Genomic DNA, 25008 nt, shown 5'->3' on the forward strand with positions numbered 1-25008 from the left:
TACAGAGTGGCTGCACGACCGTGTAGTAGTAGCTGATCATAAGATTTGCTGCGCTTCTGCTTATTTATCATTTTTTCTTTCTTTTCAAATGACCAAAATACCGTCAGCAGCATGCTAAATTAGGATAAGAATTGCTGCATCCTGCAAGTATATGGTTACTGTTTCTGTTGCATTTTAGTGTCATGGTGACTTAGTGCTGTATGACATCAGCAAGATATATGTATATTTAGCTAAACAGTTCATGTTGTGTGTCTCAGTTATGTATATTAGAACCTCTTCAGGTTGTTCCACCATCACCAGTGCAATCAGGATAAGAATAATGTCGTTGTTGCCTAACCATTGATCTAAGTAAGGATTTTGCACTAATTTTTCGTTGTGAATCTTCTGTGCAGAATATGGGTAAATTATAGGAGATTAACGTTCGTCAGAGCCTTAGAATCATCGAGCAAGCTTGACTTCGGCAGTGGATTGTAACCAAAACAAATGGCAGTCAGTCAACAACCCTTGCTCGACTTTGACATTTGATTTTTTTTTATGCTGACAAGTTCCGAAGTCAGGTTACCGGTGTCGTCATCCAATGACTTTGACAGTCAACAATCCAGTCTCTCTTAAAGCCATAGAATAATTTATGTGTAAACTTTAAATTGAGAGGTTATTGAATCAAAAGCTTGATTACCAGGTCTTAATGTTTATCAGTGCGGAACAAGTAAATGCAATGAGATTGATTTTTTTTTTTTTGAACTGCCTATATGTGTCGCCTATGCCTGCATTTATGTTTTACAAATTATTTAACAGAACAGCAGGCAGCAATGCGCAATCTTAGGTTGCCCGCGATGCGCCTGCCGCGGGCAACTGGCGCATCTCGCATGCAGTTTCACTAGCCTTAATTATAATTACTCTGCTTTAATCACTTTATTTCGTCGCAGTCTCACCGGCCAATCTTCATCATCAATGTTCCAAGGAACGGTGGTGTGTATGTATATGGGTTAAAGAGTGGTCGAGATTGTTCGGAAATTTTGACGGTACAGATTATGCCTCGTTCCTCTAACCTTAACTTACTGGACTCTAACTAAACCGTGTAGCCTAAATAGATTTCTAACTTAACTGGATATTGTTATCGTCCTAGCTCAGCCGAACCACTTAACCTCAACTCAGATGTGTCGGCCCGTCCCTGGCTAACATTAATAACATGAAAAAAAGGTTAACACTTGAGGCTTACAATATTTCTTTGGGTACATTAAATTGTTGATGCCTTATTTTTATTAGCTATAAGGTCCAAAGTCAATTGATTTTATACACGGGTCTTTTTTAGATTCAATGTTGGGAGTGGAAAGTTGTCCTTCGGGCATGTTTTATTAAGATCGCTGAAATCAATACAGATTCTCACTCCTCCATTTTTATTTGGTACTAACATCATGTTAGATATCCATATTGGATACTGTATTTCTCGGATTACTCATGACGCCTCCATCTTTTTTAGTTCTTTTTGAATTCCTTCGTGATACTCCGGTGCCGCCTTTCGCATCTTTTTTCTTATGGGTTTATGCTTAGGGTTAATTTTCAAATGATGACAACATACTTCTGGATCCATTCCAGGAATATCTTCCATACGCAATGCAAAGACATCAGAATATTCTTTTAGCACTTGTACTAACTTTTCTTCTTCCTCTCTATCGAGGAGAGTTCCAATATTAGCCATATCCGGGTTCTCGGGCGTTCCGATGTTTACTTCCTATGTAGGTTCCGAGACCGAGAAATTTGACTTACGTTCTTCAACATCGTAGAAATTCTGTACGGGCTCCATGGGTGAGTCCGAGATCCGGACATTGTTCGAGGCTGGTACATTGCCCGAGTGCTTCACTTCATTTGTTACTGCTATGTAAGTATCGATTTCAGGCTGGCTCTTAGCATTTTTGGCCCTTTTCTTCTTTGCCTTAGAGGAATTGACCCTATTTTTGCCATTTTGTACGTCCATGTTGTAATAGTACTTAGCCTCGCCTGAGTCTCTGATGATCTCTATGATCCCATCGGGTGTAGGAAACCTTAGTCTCTGGTGATAGGTTTATGCGAATCCTTTAATCCCATGGACCCAGGATCGCCCAACAATGGCTGTGTATGATAAAAGTACGTCCACGACACAGAAGGTGGTTAAGGTGGGGATTTTCCCCACACGAACCTCTAGGGCTACCTCTCCTTTCGGGCGAGTGGACGAGCCACTGAAACCAAATATATTATAGGTGGATGGTATAAGGCATTCGTCTCTGAGACCCATTTGTTTGAATGTCTTGTAAAACAGGATTTCAACAGAGCTTCCTCCATCAATCAATATTTTTGGCATCGCCCATGGCAGTGCCTTTGGCTTTTTTCCCCCGTCTTCATGCTCATGGAGCGCGATAGCCATCGTGACCACTAGTGGATGAAAAGCTGACAGATTGTTTAATCCACTCCTGCATGGGAGGTTCTTTTGTCACACTGAAAACTTCTTCTCCTTCAAAGTTTTGTTTAAATTCTTCATGTGATACTTCCTTCAGGTATGGGAGCAGTGATAGACGAATGCGATATCGTATTGCATCCAAAGTATTGTGCCTCACGTGGTATTTCCACACGATGTACGGGTGTTCCTGCCACTAGTTGGATTGTTGGTTCTGCGATGTACTCTTGAAGTTGTCCTTCGTCAATCATGTATTGCACCATTTTCTTCAGATCTCTGAACGAGTCTGTCGCGTGTCTATAGAACTGATGGACACAGAAATCTGTTATGTTATTAGCGCGCCCGTGCTGCTGTCCTCTGTTCCATGGGTAGGTGATCTTCCATTTTCCGTTGATCTTTCTGAAGATCTCGGATATGGGGGTGTTTAACTTCGTGTAGACTGGGTCTACGAATTTTCCTTTCTTTTGTTGGGCTTGGTCTCTCCATTTCCATCCTCCACTTTGATGTTTATCGAATTGAGTGGACCCGTTGTTGGGTCGTCCTGTTCCTCGGGATTGTGGCCGAGGGTTCTATGGTTCTACCACATTTGCTCCTATACTGGTTCCTCTTACAAATTTTTCGTAAGTCCTATCTTGGATCTCTTCAAGGGATATGTAGTCCTCTTGAACCTCTCTCAATTTTCCTAGAAAATGTAGCATGGTTTTGCTCATGCGGACGAATATGGGGTCTGTCTTCCTTAGACTGTTTTTGAATCCCAAGATCGCATAGGCCTCTGGGACTCTTCCGATCTCGGCACATAATTTTCTCCAGCGAGTTACCAAAGATCGAAGCGATTCGTTCGGTCCTCGGGCTAATTTGAACAACATGTCGATTTCTGGTTTGACTCGGCTGTTATGTATGTATAAGGCATTCGTCTCTGAGACCCATTTGTTTGAATGTCTTGTAAAACAGGATTTCAACAGAGCTTCCTCCATCAATCAATATTTTTGGCATCGCCCATGGCAGTGCCTTTGGCTTTTTTCCCCCGTCTTCATGCTCATGGAGCGCGATAGCCATCGTGACCACTAGTGGATGAAAAGCTGACAGATTGTTTAATCCACTCCTGCATGGGAGGTTCTTTTGTCACACTGAAAACTTCTTCTCCTTCAAAGTTTTGTTTAAATTCTTCATGTGATACTTCCTTCAGGTATGGGAGCAGTGATAGACGAATGCGATATCGTATTGCATCCAAAGTATTGTGCCTCACGTGGTATTTCCACACGATGTACGGGTGTTCCTGCCACTAGTTGGATTGTTGGTTCTGCGATGTACTCTTGAAGTTGTCCTTCGTCAATCATGTATTGCATCATTTTCTTCAGATCTCTGAACGAGTCTGTCGCGTGTCTATAGAACTGATGGACACAGAAATCTGTTATGTTATTAGCGCGCCCGTGCTGCTGTCCTCTGTTCCATGGGTAGGTGATCTTCCATTTTCCGTTGATCTTTCTGAAGATCTAGGATATGGGGGTGTTTAACTTCGTGTAGACTGGGTCTACGAATTTTCCTTTCTTTTGTTGGGATTGGTCTCTCCATTTCCATCCTCCACTTTGATGTTTATCGAATTGAGTGGACCCGTTGTTGGGTCGTCCTGTTCCTCGGGATTGTGGCCGAGGGTTCTATGGTTCTACCACATTTGCTCCTATACTGGTTCCTCTTACAAATTTTTCGTAAGTCCTATCTTGGATCTCTTCAAGGGATATGTAGTCCTCTTGAACCTCTCTCAATTTTCCTAGAAAATGTAGCATGGTTTTGCTCATGCGGACGAATATGGGGTCTGTCTTCCTTAGACTGTTTTTGAATCCCAAGATCGCATAGGCCTCTGGGACTCTTCCGATCTCGGCACATAATTTTCTCCAGCGAGTTACCAAAGATCGAAGCGATTCGTTCGGTCCTCGGGCTAATTTGAACAACATGTCGATTTCTGGTTTGACTCGGCTGTTATGTATGTATGCTTCTAGGAATAACTAGGAAAAGTGGGAAAATGACTTAACCGACTCCTTAGGAAAGTTATTGAACCACATTAGGGCCTCGCCCTTTAGATTGGGTGGAAAAAACCTACACATCACTACATCGTAATGGTTCCACTGAGTTAGTGTCATGCGGTAGGATCTGAGATGTTCAATTGCATCGCCAGACCCACTGAATGGAGTTTCAAATATTGGGAGCGAGCATTTCTTTGGAAATGGTTGTGCCAATAGACTCTCCGATAGAGGAGACTGTCCAGCCTCTTGCATTACTTCAGCCAACTTTTTGCCCTCTTGTCTTCCTATAGCCTCTCTGCACGTCGCCTCGAGTTGGCAGAGTCGGACTTGCAATTGGTCATCAATGTGCCTTCTATCGGCTTTATTTCTTCGCTTTGTTTCCCTCTCGGGTGAGAACGAGGTCTCTGGGTGACGATATCTTGATCTCCCTGATTCCTCATCGGACTGTTCAACATATGATACTATTTTGGAGCGAGTTGACTTTTCTTTCAAAGTCTCTCCTCGCTTGGGATTTACGACTGCAGGATTCTCGGTCGCGCAGTTACTCCTAGGTTCGTCTTCCTTTTTTCCTTTCCCGTTTGTGTTTGGGATCGATATTGGATGGCCCTTCTGAGGGGTTATCTTCCTCGCTTAAGACTCACCTGTTTTCCTTGGGGAACTGTTCTTTTGTCTCCTCGTTTGAGGTATCTGGAATGTTAACTCGCTCGTCATCTTTCAAGTTTTCAAAAGGATTTTCCTCTTCGGGGATCTCCTCCATGATAGTGAGTGGCACCTTTTTCTTTACTCTGCGTTTTAGCTTACGTTTTTTCCGTTATAACCTCATATAACGTCTTTCTAACTTTTTCATTCTCTCATCTTGCGCATTTTGTGCTTTCAGGATGGCTACGATAGTTGCAGTGTTATCGCTGAGGTTTTGAGGATCGTCCTTCTTAGCCTCATTGTTTACGGTTTGCCGTGGAAAACGATTCAACCCTCCTGGTTGAGTAAGATGGATATCGCCATGTCCTTCGAAGGGGTTTCCCTCTTCGTCAGAGCTGGAGTTATCTGTTAACCCCTCCCGATATTGGTTATCGAGCTGTCCCTCTCCTTGGAGTACACCGTTGTGCATCGTTTCGCCTAACTCCATTTCGTCTAGTCCTTCTTGGTGGGCTCAACCAGTTTCTCCTTGGCTCGCGCGAGCGTATCGTCTCGTCACCATCGGCTTACCTCCCTGTTTCTAGCGCCAAAATGTAGTTGCATCTTTTCTGATGGCTACAACCAAGTAGATCTAAAGGCTATAAAACTACTAACATTCAAGATTCAAAGATTAACAAGATGTAAATAGCATGAAAGTAAAGATTGTCACAAGCATAAAACGTGGTTCGGCTATGAAGACCTATATCCACGGGAAAGAAGATGTTTTCTTTATTGATGATTAAGGTCTTACCCTTGAAAGAGCTACAAATATCACCTAGATTTCTCACTCTCTCTAGATCTCTCTCAGGAATTCTCTGTAGAAAGACCATCTAATAATACATAACTTGTCCATCTCCTTCTACATGAACTAGTGTTTATAGGAAAATTAGACTCGTGGAGGCCTGGTCTCGCCGAGCTGGTGGAGCTATCGTACATCTTCTCATTACTTGGGACGAGTTCTATATATATTATCCCTCGTGATGCCATGCTTGGTTCTCCTTCCATGTTATCTCGCCATGTATGTCATTGTGTTAGTCTTCCTTAGGGAACCTCGTGTTGTATCATCCTTGGGCTATAATATAGATCGCCCGAGTCTTCTGATTCTTCATTAAATGCGTCTCTCCTTTTTAGACTTGACCGCCTGAGAGGATTAGACCACTCCTCACACGTGTCATGCATGTAGCGTTGGTGGCAGGCGTGTCGAGTCAGACAAAATCACCTTTTAGAGTATGATTCGATGCTTCTATCTTATCATCTCATCATGAAACCATCTCTTGAGTTGTTGACACGTGGCCATCGGGTGATTGACCCTCATATATACAGGGTTGAAATGCTCAGGCATCGACTTCTTGTTTTGTTTCGTTTAGAGCACGTGGGAACTGAAGAAAGGGAAACTGTATGTTTAGATAAAGATTAGTGCATAAGATTTTATAGATGGAAAGATTTACTTTTGCATGAACTTTGTATTTCCTGGGTTGATTTATTTATAAGAAATTTTTACTTTGCATATCAGTTCTTGTAGGTGAAATAATACATTAATGTGAATGGGAAAAAGGTTCTGGAAAGTATTACCACTTTACTTTGTCACTTTGCTGGTCGAATATTTAAGTGTTGAGTTACCAGCAGAAAATTTGATTGGAGGTTATTTGAGAACTGAAATACCTAAAGAATTCTGAAGATTAATAAGTACACTTTGTCTTTTTTTCTTCTTCTTTCTTTTGTATAATTAAGATCTTTTATGAATGAACATGGTGTGTATGACCAATTAATTACGTGATCTGAAGCTTGGGTCAATCTTGTTAGAGCTTAAATGGTATCATCACTTTTCTATCTCTATATCATCACTTAAATGGTATCATCACTTTTCTATCTATCAGAAGTACTAAAACGCAAAATCTTCTCATACATTTTAACTTTAACATCCAAATGTCCAACATCAGACAATCTTATTTCAAACAATGTTAAACAACAGTGAACAGAGATCTTTAAGGGGCTTTTCACCAATCCAAGATCCTATCTCATTGAGTTGGAACGACCAGTTGCTTGCTTAAAGCTTGATTTTTTTTTAGGGCTTGAACGTGGAAGAAAAAATAGGAAGTAACAAGGGAATAGCAGTTCGACTAGATGCTGTTCTCGGGAATACTCTTTCTAAAACTGGTGCGTTAAACTGGTTAGCTTAATAGCACGTGGGAATTAAGTGTGTGAGGGATATTTCAGACCAAGTGAAAATTTAATATCCAAATCGGCCTAGTTACGGAATCGACTATGATTTTCGCTCTCCTCGGATCGCTTTTTAATCTTCCTTTAACAAAAATCCACTTGCATTGCATTAGCAAGGACGAAGCCAGTTGGGAGCATTGATGCACACCTAGTCCAGATAGCTCCCATGCCTAAAAATCCTAAAAAAAATTGGGGACTTAAGCCCATTTTTGCTCTTTTTTTTTTGCACTCCTGACAAAGCTTCGCTTCCCTTTAATCAAAAGTTTCTGGCTCCGCCCACCAAAATGATGCTTGAGAAAATTTTGTGATTCTAACTCGAGATAATAATCAGGTGTACAGTTGACGCCCGATAGCCTCGCAACATCATGCAATATAATCCACCACTGCAGGTGCCCACGTAGAATCCACAGTCCCAGATATTTTTCGCAGATAACTTTCTCCACCCCAAATCTCCAACACCACATACTCAGCATAACAGTCGTTCTTAGTGGACCATGACTCTCTATCATAAAGTGACATTTCATAAATAAATAATGATCATAATTAGTCGCCTTTAATCACTTTATTTGGTCGCAGTCTCAACGACCATTCTTCATGTAAATCTATATATATATATATAAATATAGAGAAACACTCCCTTATCATATACTTACTACATTATTACAACATCTGTGATCATTTTTACGCCGTCATCTTTCTTAAGAGATCAGAATGAGCTCCGAGGAAGGTAGCAGCGGTGGTTTTCAAATTCCTTTCGTCAGTGACATACTAAAGGAGGGAGAAAAAATGAAGATCCCTTTCGTTAGTGACATGATTAAGGAGGGTGAAAAAATCAAGATCCCTATCGTTAGCGACTTGATTAAGGAGGGAGAACAGCTTAAGATCCCTTTTATTAGTGATAGAAGCAGTGGACCTGCTGGGGAGGAGGGACACCGTGAGTGCTGTTGTAATGGGTGTTTTGGTGGTTGTGACAAAGTAAAAGAATGGTGGCATATATTTGTTGAGAAAATCAAAGAATTTTTCTCATGTCTTGGATCATGGTAAAATATACAAACATTTCTTTCATTTACCCATTCTCTCATCAACCTATCTTCTTATTTGTATTGCTTAATTGAATCTATATTTTTCTTTGCAGTTGTTGTTGCAGTATTTGCAGGTGCTGCTGCCCTTGTTGTTGTTGTTGCTGTTCTGATGATTAGTGATGAACCTGTTGGACTAATGCCACACTGTCAAGGAAACTCGAGTTTGTGTGCTTTAATTACCGTAAAACAATATTGCTATTGCTATTGAGTGATTTTTTATTTGTTGTTGTTGTTGTTTTTTCCCCTTGGTTTTATTGTGTTTTGCCGCCTTCCGAAATAATTTTTGGTATCTCGACTGGATCACGGGGATGTGGAGGTAACAATGGTTGAAGCGCAATCCCTTCCTTGAGGGGATTGGATCGTCTGTTTTTTCTGGCAGTTGTGGTTTATACCTTTACCACAATGTCTTGTTGTACTTGTATTCACGTGGAGTACTTTTAATATATATGAACTTATTTACCGATCAAAAAAAAAAATCCATTCATAAGTAAAATAAACAAACCTATTTATATTATTTGGGGGTGATGTTTAAAATGGTTTTACCTATTTTCCATCCCATTATTCCTAAATCACATCCCAAACACACTAATTAAACTTTGTATAACTCTTTTATAATGGGTAAACAAAACTTACCCTATCATCAGCCCCGGTCGTCTTCCTTCTTCCTCTCTCAATCTTAACCTAATTACACTATTATTATTAATAACTCTGGGCGCCACCTCATATATTATCATCACACCAATATATCAAGTACCAGCAGTATTCATAGGCATGAAAGGTTTCTATTAGAACTAATCACACAATTGGTTTTTCTTTTTTATCCGACTTGTAAATTGATGCGACTGAACTACGTGTAAAAAAATCAAAAGTTTGGAATTGGTTACCTAACGAAACTTTGATTTGATATTCCCTTATTTCAATTAAGTTTTGATCAGATCCCCAAGTTTAACAATTTTCACATCATTGGATTCTTTCTTTACCTGTCCATACTATATTATACTATGGAAAAGAAATAAAGGAAGTTGCAATGATTTCACCCGATAAAGATTGATATTCGCAAAATAATTTTTAAAATTGATTAAGTGGTGGTGTTAGTGATAAGAATTTAGATTAAGTTTAAAGTTCGGAGATTATCTGCATTTAGAATTAGTTTTGTTCACCTAAATCTAAGAAGAGTTACACAAAATTTCAGTTATGAAGCTGGGATGGGATTTAGGAAAAGTATGGTTAGGAAATAGGTAAAACCGATGAAATTGGGTAAACATAAAAGTAAATCACACGTACATGATGAGAGACCTACACAACGAAACACTACACAACTACGGTATCAAAACAGCAATACATAATTGTTATCGAGAAACCACGCTTTAGAACAGTGGATACCTATCCCTCCTCATGTGAGGCGAACCTACCTATTTGCACTCCCAACAGCAGATCCCGACCGAAACAAAACTGTGGTGAGCCCAAATCCACCCCTCTGCCGTCTCCAGCTGGTCCTAGGAGCTGTCTGAGTCGGGATGATCTGGATATGATCTCGGTTCGTCTATCATCTCCTTAAGCTGACCGTGGGTTGGGATTCATAATTTGGGTCAATTGCCCAAATATTTTTAAAACATGGTTCTAATGGACGAGTAAAAATTATTATGGGTGGGATGGACACCAAAAAAATAGCAAGAATGAATTTGGATTCATCCTGGCTTAAACTTAAAAAATAGCGAGGGTGAAATTGGATGCATCCTGATGTAAATTAAAAATAAGAAAAAATATTTGAAAATAGGTAGGATGAAACTGTTTATATCCTGGCTATTTTTACATTCTCGTTCATTTAAATAATATCAAATTTTACATTTTTTTTCACCCAGAAATTATCGTTATTGGGTTAATTGACCAATTTTGTGGTTAGGATTCCACTGTCTGTCCGCCTCTCACAAAGAGACAGTACGCACACTAATAATACCCTTCCTGTTAATTCGTGATCTGGTGGGTGAGAGCTTTCAGGGAAACTCAATTTCCACATGGATGATTCTACACGGACCGCCCTTTTAAACCATGTGAAAACCGTTAAGCCACAGAATTTGTGGGCCCCACCCATCCCAAAACAAACATGGGTCCCATTATTGGTTTTGTGTGAGACTGGTTTTCTTTTGGTTTTGTGTGAGAGTGTGGTTTTCTTTTAGTTTAAAACCATGGTTCAAATAGAATTTTTATTTCCACATAAATGAAAGTCATGTGAAACTTGAGTTTTTCACCTAACATATTTTTTGATATCTATTTCAAACATTATAAAACAGACCAAAATAAATCTTAAAAGTACGCTCGAAAAGTGGAATTGTTTGAACCAGAGGCTCCAACACTAAGATAAACATATGCGTCTTGTTATATTATTGCATGCTATCTATTGGCAATTTGGTATAGAAAATTTTTGCGTCCATATTATTTCAAAACAAAAAATGGCACCTTAAGTAGTTGCAAAGAATTGGCAAACTCACACTAAATGCTTTCTCTAAAACTAAGCATTATGGTTGGGGTCTCTTCTGCCCAATCTTGACGTTGACGGGAGGGACCTTAAATATCTTGAAAAATTCCAGATATTCGAGAAGCTCTGAGATTCAATCCTACATAAATTTGGCTTGGGCCCGAATTAGATATAAAGCTTGTGCTGCTTTTTGGCCCTGCTACTCTACTTAGTCCAAGACAAAGAACTAAAGACACCACGAACAATATGGTGTTTTAGGATGTCTATCATCCGCTTGGGTCCTTTCTTGACACAAGTTTTCGTGGTGCTGGATGTATAGCTAATGCACCTTACTGATGCGTGAAATGATTTTAGTTTATCTAAGTCTTTTCTTTACGTCTATAGGGGACGTGCACATCTTCAAGAATTGTGAAAGTCATCCGTTTATTAAATTTGATCGCTTCTTGATTCACTCACCGATCTTATTCCCGAAAGCCGGTGGATTGAATAATCTGATGAACTTTCTTCAAGTTTGGCTCGGTTATAACAAAACTAAAACACTATGCAACATCATTTGGCTCTAATCTGGTGAAATCCCTTAGCTGGCATAGAGAGAGGAATACATTACCTCATCTTTTGTCATATCTAGGCACTACCGAAACTGAGTTTCCACTAACTAAACTACGAAAACTAAGTTTTTGTATTAATTTTTTAATATATTTCTTATATTTTAGGGAAAATTCCAATTTATAAATTGAAAATAATTAAAATTTGGGGGCATCCAACTCAAAATCAATTGGCAATGAGTGGAGTGGTTCTTCCATATTATATTTTAAGTTATTAAAGGAATATTAACAGTGTGGGATAATAACACGCCCCTCACGTGTAGCCTCGTTGGGTATAACACGTGGACCTACGTTTTGTGGTGACCGTTGGGCCTACCCGCATACGGGCCTAGATCTGGGATATTAACAATTTGGGACTATTATCCTTCACATGCCCCCTCACATGTAGTCTCGTTGGGTCTAACACGTGGACCTACGTTTTGTTGTGACCGTTAGGGCTACCCGCACACGGGCCTAGTTTTTATTCCAAATTAAAGTCTGTGGGCATCCAACTCAAAATCAATTGGCAATGAGTGTAGGGGTGTGCAACGGACGGACGGATGCGGATTAGAGGCCACCCGCGTCCACACCGTTAAAATTGCGTATTTGGAATATCCAACCATGTCCGGCCCAATCACCCGGGAATTTAATGTTCACGGATCGACGGGTGATACGGGACGGATGCGGATTAACCGCGGCTTGTGCTTATTATTTGGAGAGGAAATTGGTTCAGGAATCTCTTGAAGCATCAGCTGATTGTGCTGAAGCACCTGCAGCTGAGGAGAAGAAGGAAGAGAAAGAGGAGAGCGATGATGTCATGGGATTCTCTCCCTTTGATTAGACAACCCTTGTTTCTGGAATTACTGGAGGTTATGAAAATTCGTCCTCAGTTGTTTGATGTTTGATGGGATTTCGTGTTAATTGTTAGACAAATTATGATTTTTGGCGTACTCTTTCACCACAATGATATTTATCGGCAGTGAGAACAACTACTAGTCTAGGAAACCGTATTTTACTCTTTATTTCTCTCGAGTTTTACAGAATATATCAGAAACAGAAAGTAGGGAACATACATTGCATGGTTAAAAAAAAAGTTTACTAATCTGCTTCACATCTTCCGTCTTCTTATAAATTTCATTAGCAAAATAATTTATCGTAGAAACAAGACCTAATATCTCACATATCGTCTCAATCTCCTTACTGCTCTACAGTGCGGGTGAATCAGCGGATTTCAAAGTCCAACCGTAACCAAACCGCTAAAAGTGCGGATTTGAGAATCCCACCCGTAACTGACTCATAGATCTTGCGGATTGGATTTCACCCGTAATTTTACGGACGAATACGGATGAAATCCGCGGTTACGGACTTTTTGCACACTCCTAAATGAGTAGGATGGCCCTTCCATATTATATTTTAAGTTATTAAAGGGATATTAACGGTATGGAACTATTATCCTTCACAAAACTCATGGGATCTAAAAACAAGGTACGGAAAATGACTCTCTAGACTTACTAGTTGGACGAAATTTAAGTTTCCGTCACCATAAATCTGAAAAATGCACCTATACCGCAATATTCTGTTTGGGCTAAGCTGTATCCAAGTCACATCCAAACAAAATAGGGAACCATATTGCTTGGCCCAATGGACATCTAGGTCAAATATATGCATCCGTTTCTGTAAATTATCCTGAAAACATCGTAATCGTTGGATCATACTATATAACTAGCTCTCTCAATAACATTAGGTATTCTCCTCCAACAAATATCCACAGTTATAAAACAAACTTCCCTTCGATCATTTACCCTTGTTATTCAGATCTCCTCAAAAATTACAGACCAAGTTCTTTGTGAATGATGGATTCTTCAACAACTTCATTATCTCTCACAGATCTGACCCCCAATCTGACTAATACTACTACTACTACTAACCTCATCGTTTCTATGAAAATTCCAGAACAACAAGGTGAAAATGAAACTTTAATCTTGTTGATGATGACGCTTCGTTCACACGATGATTTTTCTTCTCAAAACTTAAATATAATCCATAATATGGTTACCGTAAATTCTTCTCTATGGTGTAACAGAAATGGTGAAGGAATTGTTGTCATCTGTTTCTCAGCAGATTGGTCAGCCATGGTAGGATCTCAGGGAAAAACCTTGGATTTCCCTGTTTTAACATCTCTCCCCGATTTAAAACAAATTCTAGGAGTCTACACCATAGGATCTCAAGACATCGTTCTCGGATCACTCAAAGTTGATTATATTCAAAGAGAAAACCAGCAACTATGAGATCCAGTAGCGATGTTAATCAATTTGATGGACAAGTAATATAGATGTTTGCTGCAACTGGTTCAACAGGTCTCTCTCTATATAGATATAGGAAAAACAGCCCCCTCTCTCTCCCCTCCTTCCTCCTCTCGAAGAAAAGAAAAAAGAAAAAACCCTACATAACAGCGCTGCTCTTGCTCGGATGAGCAAGAAATTCAGTTCTTGTTGGTTACTTTAGTTGCAGTTTTAGTTCTTTGGTCATCGGATATCTCTGGGTGGTCGGAGTGGGTTCAGGTAGCCATGGATGCTTGAGTCTCCATATCTCTGCTTCAATTCCTATATCTCTTCTTCGATTCCATGGATTCAAGAGGTTGTCCCCCTTTCCCTCTATGAATCTCACCTCATTTTAGTATCTGGTGGTGTATTACAGACTACTTCTCACAATCAGTGAAATCCCAAATTAATCTTCATCAATCGAGTTCCATCCATGTAAACATTTAATCTCAACCGAAACCTAACCTCCATCAAACACTTTGTATACACCCATCTCATACAATTTCAGTTCCAAATCAACAAAGGTGTTGATTTCTGATATACCCATCTCATACATCTTCAGTTCCTAACCAGTAAAGATGTTGGTTTCTGATGATATCTGGCTTTTCATCGTCAGTACTGAATCGGTAAAGGTGCCGGTTTTGATGATATTTGGCTTTCCATCGTCGGTTCTTATTCGGTAAAGGTGCCGGTTTCTGATGATACTCAAAATCAACGGGGAGGTTTAGCAATGGTTTGTGAAGGTGATGGCAATGGTGGCGGCGCATCTGTGGTAGGCAGCAATTCCGCTAGGTGAAAATTTGGAATTTTTAATTAGGGTTTTTATCTGATATCTAGGGCATTCCCCTTATGTCATTTGGACATCTATTTCGGTTTGTAATGGGATTCTGGGCTTTATGTTGCGTTTCATCTTACAGTTTGTAAGAGTTATTTCTTTTCTTACGTTTTCTCATGTAATCTTTACTCTTTCAAGTTTCAACCGAAAGTTGAAAGTTGTATCTCATTGTAATGATTCATATTTCTTCTTCAATATATTCTTATTTCACGATCAAAAAAAACAGGTCTCTCTCTATACTTATTTATTTGGTTAATTCTAATGTTTGTTATCAGATTCCATTGCTCAGTTTAAATACTCATGAGCTTATTGTTTTCCATTACACTGATAAAGGGGCTGTGTGTGCGACAATTTAACTGGAACATGGAACTCAACTCCATGTTGTTAGATTTGAGATGACACTTATTGTAAAACTGGAGTTGCAAAGGGAAATGGGAAAGTGGAACTGCAGCCTAGTATGTGGTTGATTATCTCTTTGATTTCTCAATTTTGCAAACATCTTAAATAACAGGAAGAACAGCTGCAGTGGCTTATTAGGCGTACGTTTCCATCGTGTCTTCCTCATCTTTTTAACTAATATAAACTTGTTAGATGAATGTCAGTAAGTTCCCATATAATTGAAAAAATTAGTGAATGGGCACGGGATTCTCAGTTCTATGTCACTTATGGATTCTTTCTTTTTGCTTAGACAGCATTTCTGTTTTACTTAGAAACAGGCCACTTTAGCAATGTAGCCTCACTTTGAGGAACATTAATTGATATACCGCTTTGTATGTTTGTATGCAGTGCTAAGAAACCGCTAAAATTGTTTGATCGCGTTCCTAATGGATTGTATGTGCTGCTGCTCTTGTTGTTGTTATTGCTGTTCTTATTAATGACAAACTTGTTGGAGTAGCAGCACATTGTCAAGGAAACTCTGAGTTTCGTCCTTTCGCATAACCCAAATTTGCTGTTATGCATGTTTTTGTTCTTTTTCCTTGTTATTGAAGTTCTTATATATTTGGCTGTTTTCGGAAATAAATCTTGGTATCTCGACAAAGGGGAGTTAAAAATGGCTGAAGAAATCACCTTTCTTGAGGGGATATGACGGATCCTATTGTGTTTCTCCTTCTGGCATTTTTCATTTTACCTAAACCAATAATGTCCATTTTTCTACCACAGTGATCTTGTTAATAGTTGTGACATGTCTCATTAGCTGGCACTCTCACATGAGATGGCATTAGCCATTCCCAACTCTACACGTGTACTATTTCTATAGGCTGAGTTCGATCTCTCACTGCCTCTCCTACACCGCCACACCTGCACCATAAATAGTTTTCCAATATATTCATTAATGTAACTTTACTCTCCGTAAGAAGGTTCTTTTCCGTAACTGAGTGTTTCCTCCATTAATGAATATCTTCCTTTCTTAGATCTACTATGGTATCAGACTGAGAAAGCTCAATCTTTCTCAGGTTTTTCGATCCTTTTCTTCTTCCGCTTTAACCTTACATCTTTATGATTCAAGAATTTCCTGCATCTTCATCTGATTCCATGGAAAATCCTACTTCTAATTCCATTTCTAGGGTTCCTATATATCAACTACACAGTTTTGTTTCCCTGAAACTCAACGAATCAAACTTTCTCATCTGGAAGAATCTTTTTTTTCCTGTCATTCGCAAATTCAAACTAATGAAATTTCTTAATGGCTCTTTCCCTTGTCCTCCTCATTTCACCAACAACCGGAATCAACTCAACGGAATTGAAAACTCTCTCTATACAAACTGGATCAATGAGGATGCTACGATTATGATGTGGCTACATTCTACCATCTCCGACTCATTCATTGCTTATTTCGCCGGCTCTACAACATCACATCAACTCTGGATCAGTATTGAAGAACGCTTTGCAAGATCATCTTCAACTCATATAATTCAACTTAGAACAAAGCTTTTGGTGCTCAAACAAAGTGATAAATCTATTCCTGCTTTGATTACTGAAATCAAATCTCTTTCTGACCAATTAGATGTCGCCGGTGAAATCATATCTGATAAAGAACTCGTTGTAGTCACATTATCTTCACTCAATTCAGATTACATACCATTTTCCACCTCTATGCGTCATCGTTATCCACCAATTACTAGCTTAGAACTTCATAAAAAACTTCTAATTAACGCCACATCCTCTGCAAACAACCCTTGTACTCATCCCACAAACGCATAACAAACTAACAAGGAAACAGTGCGGTCAAGCAGCTGCAGCTGGTTATGTTCTTGTTGTTTAGCCTTGTAAATCTTCCACATCACTAACCAAATTTGCGAATCACTCTGCACCCTTTTCTTCCTTGTTTTCTCGCTGCCAGAACTGTACCAAACCCTCACCATAGACAACATGTATCCTTCGATATCTTGCTGGTTTCAAACCCAAAATATCACTGCTAATCAGTCTACACAAGCTCTTCTTTCACTGAACAGCACACCAACAAACTCCCAACTGCAGTCCCATTCTCTTGGCTCCCCTTAATTCGAGACACACTCATGTCCCGATTACTTCCAAACTGCATATACAGTTGAGCTACATTAACAAAATAATCTGCCCTTCTAATTAGATCGCCACCAGAACCACCAAGAAACCACATACAAGGTTTTTCGCATCCATCCATCACCACCCATTGCCAACACATTTCCCCAATATAACTTACTTCGTACATCCTATTACTCAAACATTGATAAGGATATGTACTCCTAATAAAATACAACATCTCCCGAAAAATAATCATAACCAGCATCGATTATACAGTGGGAGAATAATCCCTAATAAGCTCGATTCCAACTCCATCACCGGACTTCAACTCAGCACCACTGACTTCTTCCATCATCAATTCCATCAAAAACCTCTTCAATCTACTTCCTTCACGGATTGATACAACCTCGTTCTTCCTTATTGTCTGTAACATCATTATTCTCTCAAAATCACAGAACAAAAACCTAATTTCTTCGACCAACATAACCACAACAAACCCTTTCCTCATCTCTGTGAATCAATTACTCAATCTCACAGTAAACCCTAACCAGATTCAATTGCCGTAGCATTATCGTCTCCATCTCAGATTCATCTCTGAATTTCATCCTCTTTGTGTTCTCGATTTACACATGTAGAGGAAGAAGAAAAGAAATAGAAGATGAAGAAGAAAGAAAAAAAAAAAGACCGAAGCAGAATTTCAGAAATTATGGGTTTGAGAATAATTTTCTTCCAAAAAATGGGTGCGCGCCTGTATTTTTATGAGTGTGGGTTTCACTGTGGAAAAGTCTGGGAGAATGGGTCTCCCTGTAGTGTTCACGTGTGGAAATTAACTGAGTTGTTGTTGGGCTTTGTACTTCCTATCGCCCTTCTTTAACTGAGTAGCAAATTTTCGGTCCTCACCATACAATTCTACCGTTTTTTTTTTCTTTTTAATACAATTCTACCGTTCCCTCAACGCAAGTCCTGCTTTTCTTCTACAATTTCTTCTACAACAAGGGTTTTTCATGGATTGTTTCAGTACTCTCCCAACAGAAATTATATGGGATATTCTCATTCGTTCACCCGTTGAATTAGTTCTAGATTGCAAGTTAGACAAATCATATTCAACATGCATCGTTTCGTAAGCTGCACGCAAGTCGTCATCTCAATCATAATGCTGATTCTGGTAAGTGGAGTTTTCTTGCGTTGGCCACAAACATGACACAGTTTCAGTATTTTGAATATGTTGAGAATCATGAGCCACCCAATGAATCCTTATATAGGAAAAGGTTCCATTGACTGAATGATTTTCTGTTAGTCGGTTTTTATCCGATATGATCTATTTCAACTTTATAAGATTGATTGTATTTTTAGCTAAACTATACTTGTTTCACACCGATGCATAATTTTGTGGAAAACTCATCCATCACATAGTCAGCTTCATAAGCAACATCCAAGAGCTTTCTCAACCAAAGATTTACAGCTGCATTATTCGCTTGCTTCCTCTTCGCATCTGAGATCACAGCAAGAATCATCTCCAAGGTCCTTTTCAACTCATCTTTGGCATCCCAGCCAAACCGACCTCATGGAGGCCTGCTACATATTCAATATTCACATTGTACACACAAAAAATCATCTCTAAGGTCCTTTTCAACTCTACGTATTCAATATTCAGATTTTACACACAAAAAAACGAAGGGTTTCCAAAATGTATCACAGGTTTGCAATCCCCAAAACTGATGCGACACCAAAAAGAGCTTTTGCATCTTTGGTACAGTACCTGCTTTAGTGCTTTATCAGACCAAAAAAAAAACTTTTGCATCCATTGGCTGCACATGGGCGGGTATGGGCGGGTATAAGCTAAAACCAACCTCGCACCCACAGACTGCGGGTTTTTTTTTTCATAACCAACCCCGCACCCACAAACAACGGGCGGGTTTTGTTACCCGCCCGCTACGGGTTGGGCGGGTATGGGTTTAAACGGGTTTAAACCCGCTTTATATTCAAGTATTTAGAGTAACTTCTATTCTCCTTGATTAAGTGAGAAAAAAAAACCAAAACCCCCAAAATATTCATATCTAGGAAGTTCACAGATGAAGATTAAGTGTTGAATCTAGTGATTTTTCGATTGTTGTCGATTTCTGGTGAAGATTCGAAGTTGTTGTTGTCGATTTCTGGTGAAGATTTCTGGTAATTGTCGTTCGTAGGTGAAGAAGAAGAACTGAGGAGGAAGAAGAGAAGAGGCCGAACAGAGAGAAGAGTGTAGAAAGTGAATGAGGGTTATCAGTTATCCTATCTACTAGTATTAGGGTTTCATAATGGACGACTATGATTAGTTTTATCTAATGATATATAATCTGCGGGTTTTTTGGGCGGGTATGGGCGGGTATTAGCTTAAACCAACCTCGCACCCACAGACAGCGGGTTTTTTTTTTTCATAACCAACCCCGCACCCACAACGGGCGGGTATGGATTAAAAACCCACGGATTTAGCGGGTACGGGTGGGTTTGGGTATCGTGGGCGGGTCTTGTGCAGCCCTATTTGTCTCTAGTACAGCAATAAAATCATTTGGCGGCATACGAGTGATCTAAGTTGAGTTCGAAACTCGTCACCACCAAATTCTTTACCGATAAAAGAAAATAAATTGCAATCTTTGACAGTACATGCTTTCTATGTTGTGTTAGGCCCTAGGCTAGGGGAGACACCAAGCCCTTAGCCACGCCTAGGCGCACCTAAGATGTCCAGAAAAGAAAAGTCAAATAAAAAAGATTGTTCACATTCTTGCGCCTAGGGCGTTTTATTGGGCGATTCGAGCACCTAGGGTGCCTTTCACAACATAGCCTGCTTTATCAGATTCAGACCATAGTAAACCCCCGCCCATTAGCTAGAAACAGAACTCTGACTTCAAAAACTAATGTTTAGACCAAAAGTTGTTGGGCTCTGTACTTCTTATAGCCCTTCGTTAATAGGTTGTATCGAGTAGCCCTATAAATTTTCGGTTTTCAGCATATCAACTGCTTTTCTTCAACAACAAGGGATGGATAGTTTCAACATTCTCCCAAAAGAGATTATATGGGATATTCTCATTCGTTTACCCGTTGAATTAGTTCTAAATTGTAAGTTAGTTTCCAAAACATGGAGAAATCATCTTCAGGATCGATGGTTTCTTAACATGCACGCAAGTCATCATCTCCATCATAATGCTGATTCTGGTAAGTTGAGTTTTCTTGCCTTGGCCACAGATATGACACAGTTTCACTACTTTGAATATATTGAAAATCATGAGACACCCATTAACGGTTCTAGGTTCCGTTAATGGTTTAATATGTCTTAGTGATTTGAAAAATAGGTTTTGTATTTGTAACCCTAGGACAAAGAGAGTATATTGTTCTTCCTGAGCGTGCGGGAGTGTCTGGTTGGTATTATAACTGGGTTGGATTTGGTTACCTTCCTTCAGCCGATCAGTACAAAGTCGTAGTAGTGAATGAGCTAAAGAAAGAACCCAAATATATAGAGATCATGGTGTATACTCTGGGCAGTGGCTATGGTTGGCGCAACATTGGAAAATTCAATCGGATATTTAACTATGTTAGTCCAGAACATGGTATCTTTGAGAACGGAGCTCTTCATTGGAAGGACGGAGATATAATTTGGGTTTTCGATTAGTCCAGAACATGGTATCTATGTTAGTCCAATTTCAACTTTCTAGGAGTGATATTGTAATTTAGCTAGGGTATACTTATCACATAATCAGCTTCATAAGCAACATCCTTGAGCCTTCTCAACCAAATATTTACAGCTGCATCATTAGCTTACTTCCTATCCGCATCTGAGATCACAGCAAGAATCATCTCTAAGGTCCTTTTCAACTCATCTTTGGCATCCCAGCCAGACCAACCTCTCGAGCAACAACGGGAACCAACTTGTTTAGTATTTCTGTTACGCCATTAACAGTAATTCCTTCTAGAAAAGAAGAAGATTCTGAAATCTATAGCACAAATTTAAGAAACTGTACAACATCAAACTGATGCTCAAGTGTAAACCAGAAGAATGATTGTGGTCGGAATTCATACAGTTTTCCTGGTCCGTTTCAAATATAGACTGAATGATTGACTAAAGAACGGACTATGAACAAAAGAAAAGCAGAGAGATAAAGAAAACATAGAACACGGACAACATGCAAGTAAACAAACCAGATACCTTCACCCTTGATAGAGATTTAAATTGCTTACTACCTCAGCAATTACAAGATTACAGATTTTTCAGCTCGTCTGCCGAGAGAATACTTGTTAACAAGGAAACAACAGAATCACTAGGTACAAATTCTCTTTCACGCATCTTGCGAAAATATTGCAATGCCTTGTCGACCTCCTTTGTCATAAGAAAACCCTTACCAATGGTATCATATGTTCTAGCATTTGGTAAACAACCCTTCACTTCCATTTCGATGATTAGTTTCACAGCGTCCAATACCATCCCATTACAAAAGAGGCCTTGGATCACTGTGCTATATATTACTACATTAGGCATTATTTCTTTGTTAGGGATTTCATTAAAATATTTTCTTGCATCTTCCAACTTGCCAGCACGGAACAAACTATGAATAAGAATATTGTACATATAAACATTATCTGAGATACCTGGATCATCCATGGATTCGTAGAGTTCTATTGCCTCCTCCATTTTTCCGTTCTTGCAGTACCCATTCAATATTGTACTGTATGTGATAGACCAAAAGCTTGCATCTCATCAAGCAAATTCTTTGCAGCCTTCATCCTTCCATTTCGATATAGTCCAGCTAATAATATATACTGTAAGTAACTGTTGTAGGTTTCAGTCCATTCCGTTTCATTTTCTTAAATAATTGTATAGCTTTATCCAATTTGCGATTCTTGGAATACCCATCGATTAACACATTGTAGTTAAACTCATTTGGCTCAAGTCCCCTATCCACCATAGAGTCAAACAGTTTTACCGCTTCTTGCAGCCGACCTGTCAAACACAAACCGTCAATCATTGAATTAAAAGTAATCTGGTCGGGTTTAATGTTTACTTTGTCCATCAGTCTGAATAACCCCAAAGCATCCCGCAACATCCCATCTTTGCAATGGAAATCTATTAATATACCAAAGGTTACCGTGTTTGGTAAAATCCCTCGATCCATCATTTCATCAAAATATCTTCTTGCTTCTTTCCATTGACCATGTAAGCAGTGACCATGAATGATAGAATTATAAGTCTTCACATCTGCAGAGATTCCTCTATTGGCCAGCTCTTCAAGGAGTCTCTTTGCCTCACCCAACCGGACTGAATTGCAAAGACCATTAACCAAAGCATTGTAAACAACTACATCAGATACAACATTCAAACCTTTAAGCATTTCAGAGAAGAGAACCAAAGCTTCATCAACTAAACCTCCTTTTCAAAGAGTATCTATAATCACACAATATGAAACAGCATTAGGTCTGCAGTTCCATTTCACCATCTTCTTTTTTAGATGAAGAGCAAGATCCACTTTATTAGTTCTACAAAGCCCGTGTATTAGATGTAAAGGCATTAGGTTGTATACCTGAGCCAGTCATTTTATCAAACACCTTGATGGCAAAATCAATATTTTGTTGAAAACATAACCCGTTGATCAATGTAGTGAATGTGATAACACTAGGCTGATGACCTCTCTTGATAATCTCTCCAAGCAAACAAAACCCATGATTCACTTGGCCTAATTTACAGAAACAGTTAATCAAAATGGTGAATGTATAAATATCGGGTTTTACTCCAAGCAAATTCATCTTCTTATACAACATAATAACATCTGAATAACATCTACTCTTCGACAATGAACTTAATACATGACAGAATGTACCATTAGATGGCAAAGGCCTTTCCAGAATCAAGATTCTTAATCTTACCAGAGTTACACTCCTCCCTGACGAATCGTTCAAGTTGTGTAACTCCATAATTATTATTACCTCCAGACGCATGATAATATCTCAAAAATATTTCATAATGAATATGCAGTAGATACGAATTGGAGATAGGTCTTGTATAAAGATGTAATAATCTTTGACCCAAATTCATTTTCTTTGAGAGCAGAGCAAGAGAGAATCTATCTTGGGAGCTTTTAAGAAGAATTATTTCATAGAGACACAGGAAGAGAAATTATAAGACGCGGGAACCTAAGATTTAGGCGAAAGAGCAATTTTATAGGGCACTCGTATTTGTGCGACTAATTTTATAGCGGGTGCGCCGATCCTATTAAAAGGTGCACTGTAACGTAAACATGTCACCCGATGAAGCGATCCCTTTACGCCTAGGCGAGCGCCTTGCTTGCCTTTCACAACAAAGGAGTCCACCATTCCAAAAAGGGCTCCTCAGCAGGAAGAGCCCGAAACTACAGTAATTGTAAACTTTTCTTCTTTACCGCGACCTAGATATACTATTCCATCAAAGTTATAGTAATTGATAATGTTGTTAAGGCGCCCTTCTGGTAGTGCATGACACAGTAAGCAACAGTTTTCTATCCTAAACTAGATTTTATGCTAGTTGGGCGAAAGGAGGCCTTTTATGTGATGGAAGAACTGCACCTTGTCAGGGGTTCCAAGGAAAATCTGTTCAGGCATACTTGATTTCCTTCCTGAGTTATCAATCCGCTGGATTGTAATGACTTAAGTTTATTCTTCGTTTTTGGGTGTATTTGGCTCTTCTAGAGCATTATTACTGGAATTTTTTCTAATGCGTCGAGAAAAAGGAAAAAGAAAACACAACGAAAAAAGTTTATTAAATATAAAAGTCCGAAATGCTTAGTAAACATTTCAAGACCAACATCACTAGTAGCAAGCAATCATGCATAACTTTATTTAGATAGATGAGCTAGATTATGCATTACACAATATATCAATTAGCACTGAATGAAGATACTCTTCCACCCGAATCCACTGCACATGCGAGCATCAGCGTTGAGCCTTGTGTGAGCCACACCCCTGCACCCACCTTCATTATATAGAGCGGCAGTTTGGCCATTGTAAATAAAACTATAACCACCGCGAAGGTTAATGTCTGAACAACCACAGTTCCTAATAATCTGGCCGCTGCTGTTACAACCAGGTCCACTCCATACGGTTATTGAGCTTGCATTTGCAAAATCGCTGACTAAGGCTACAAAGACTAGAGCCATGATCGCGATTGAAACAAAGTTGGACGACGGATTCTTGTTGTAAGTTGCCATGAAAACAAAGTTTGTTTTAAATTTTTAGGAAAGAAAACTAAGAGGCTGATGACAATGAGTATCGTAATGCAGCTGTTATCAGAGGCTTTGGGGTGGGATGGATTTATAGGCAATGACAATGAAGAAAATAAATGGTTGTTGGAAGGAAAGAAAGAAAGATATGATGAGTACGACACATACTTACGTAATTGGTCAATATTGAAGTCTGGGTTGATGACTTTCTAGAATCTAGCTAAATTAAGTTAACCCCATTCCTATAACAAAACACCTCACTGGTCGTGGCACACTCAATCTTTTTGTCTCTATTTCAGAATTTTCAAACCCTGTATATCTTGTTTGAACATGCAAACACGATAAGAATACTTTAGAAAATATAAACAAATAAGAAATTATGGACACACGATTTAGTATACATCCGATAAGATAAGAAAAGGGTTGCGCATCAACAACAACAAAGAAAGAAAAAAATATATATATATATAAACGAAAGCAAATGAGTAAAAAAGGGTTGTCGAAACTTGTTGAGTACATCTTTGAAAGTACCGGTAATAATCTACAGATGAAAAATAACAATCCATGGATCTTTTTTCATTGTAGATGTTTTTATTAACAGAAACATAAAGTAATTAAGGCTAAGTGTATATAAATATCAC

General features: G+C 39.1%; 3 protein-coding genes across 3 annotated transcripts; 2 read left to right on the plus strand and 1 right to left on the minus strand.

The window, feature by feature from the left end:
* The first annotated feature begins 7989 nt into the window (after window positions 1-7989).
* On the plus strand, window positions 7990-8905 carry LOC113324946. Its single transcript, XM_026573219.1, has 2 exons — window positions 7990-8387; window positions 8483-8905. The coding sequence occupies exons 1-2, from the start codon at window positions 8059-8061 to the stop codon at window positions 8544-8546; spliced, it is 393 nt and encodes a 130-aa protein (XP_026429004.1). The 5' UTR covers window positions 7990-8058; the 3' UTR covers window positions 8547-8905.
* Window positions 8906-20164: 11259 nt separating this feature from the next.
* On the plus strand, window positions 20165-20793 carry LOC113340525. The gene is made up of 2 exons (XM_026585662.1): window positions 20165-20339; window positions 20477-20793. The coding sequence occupies exons 1-2, from the start codon at window positions 20165-20167 to the stop codon at window positions 20791-20793; spliced, it is 492 nt and encodes a 163-aa protein (XP_026441447.1).
* Window positions 20794-21305: 512 nt separating this feature from the next.
* Window positions 21306-23455, minus strand: LOC113340534 (pentatricopeptide repeat-containing protein At1g62930, chloroplastic-like). Its single transcript, XM_026585669.1, has 2 exons — window positions 21934-23455; window positions 21306-21872 (listed from the first exon to the last, which is right to left on the minus strand). The coding sequence occupies exons 1-2, from the start codon at window positions 22505-22507 to the stop codon at window positions 21379-21381; spliced, it is 1068 nt and encodes a 355-aa protein (XP_026441454.1). The 5' UTR covers window positions 22508-23455; the 3' UTR covers window positions 21306-21378.
* Window positions 23456-25008: the final 1553 nt, after the last annotated feature.

The sequence above is a fragment of the Papaver somniferum genome, chromosome 1 (assembly GCF_003573695.1).
Source record: "Papaver somniferum cultivar HN1 chromosome 1, ASM357369v1, whole genome shotgun sequence".
NCBI classification, from domain to species: Eukaryota; Viridiplantae; Streptophyta; class Magnoliopsida; order Ranunculales; family Papaveraceae; genus Papaver; species Papaver somniferum.

Bases quoted from the DNA above. Each gene is read 5' to 3' on its own strand.
- LOC113324946 (XM_026573219.1), top strand. From the start codon at position 8,059: ATGAGCTCCGAGGAAGGTAGCAGCGGTGGTTTTCAAATTCCTTTCGTC. The intron at 8,388-8,482 runs GTAAAATATACA...TTTTCTTTGCAG, and splicing joins TTCTCATGTCTTGGATCATG to TTGTTGTTGCAGTATTTGCA.
- LOC113340534 (XM_026585669.1), bottom strand. From the start codon at position 22,507: ATGCTTAAAGGTTTGAATGTTGTATCTGATGTAGTTGTTTACAATGCT. The intron at 21,873-21,933 runs ATTATTAGCTGG...TTGCTTGATGAG, and splicing joins AACAGTTACTTACAGTATAT to ATGCAAGCTTTTGGTCTATC.
- LOC113340525 (XM_026585662.1), top strand. From the start codon at position 20,165: ATGGATAGTTTCAACATTCTCCCAAAAGAGATTATATGGGATATTCTC. The intron at 20,340-20,476 runs GTAAGTTGAGTT...TTTGAAAAATAG, and splicing joins CCATCATAATGCTGATTCTG to GTTTTGTATTTGTAACCCTA.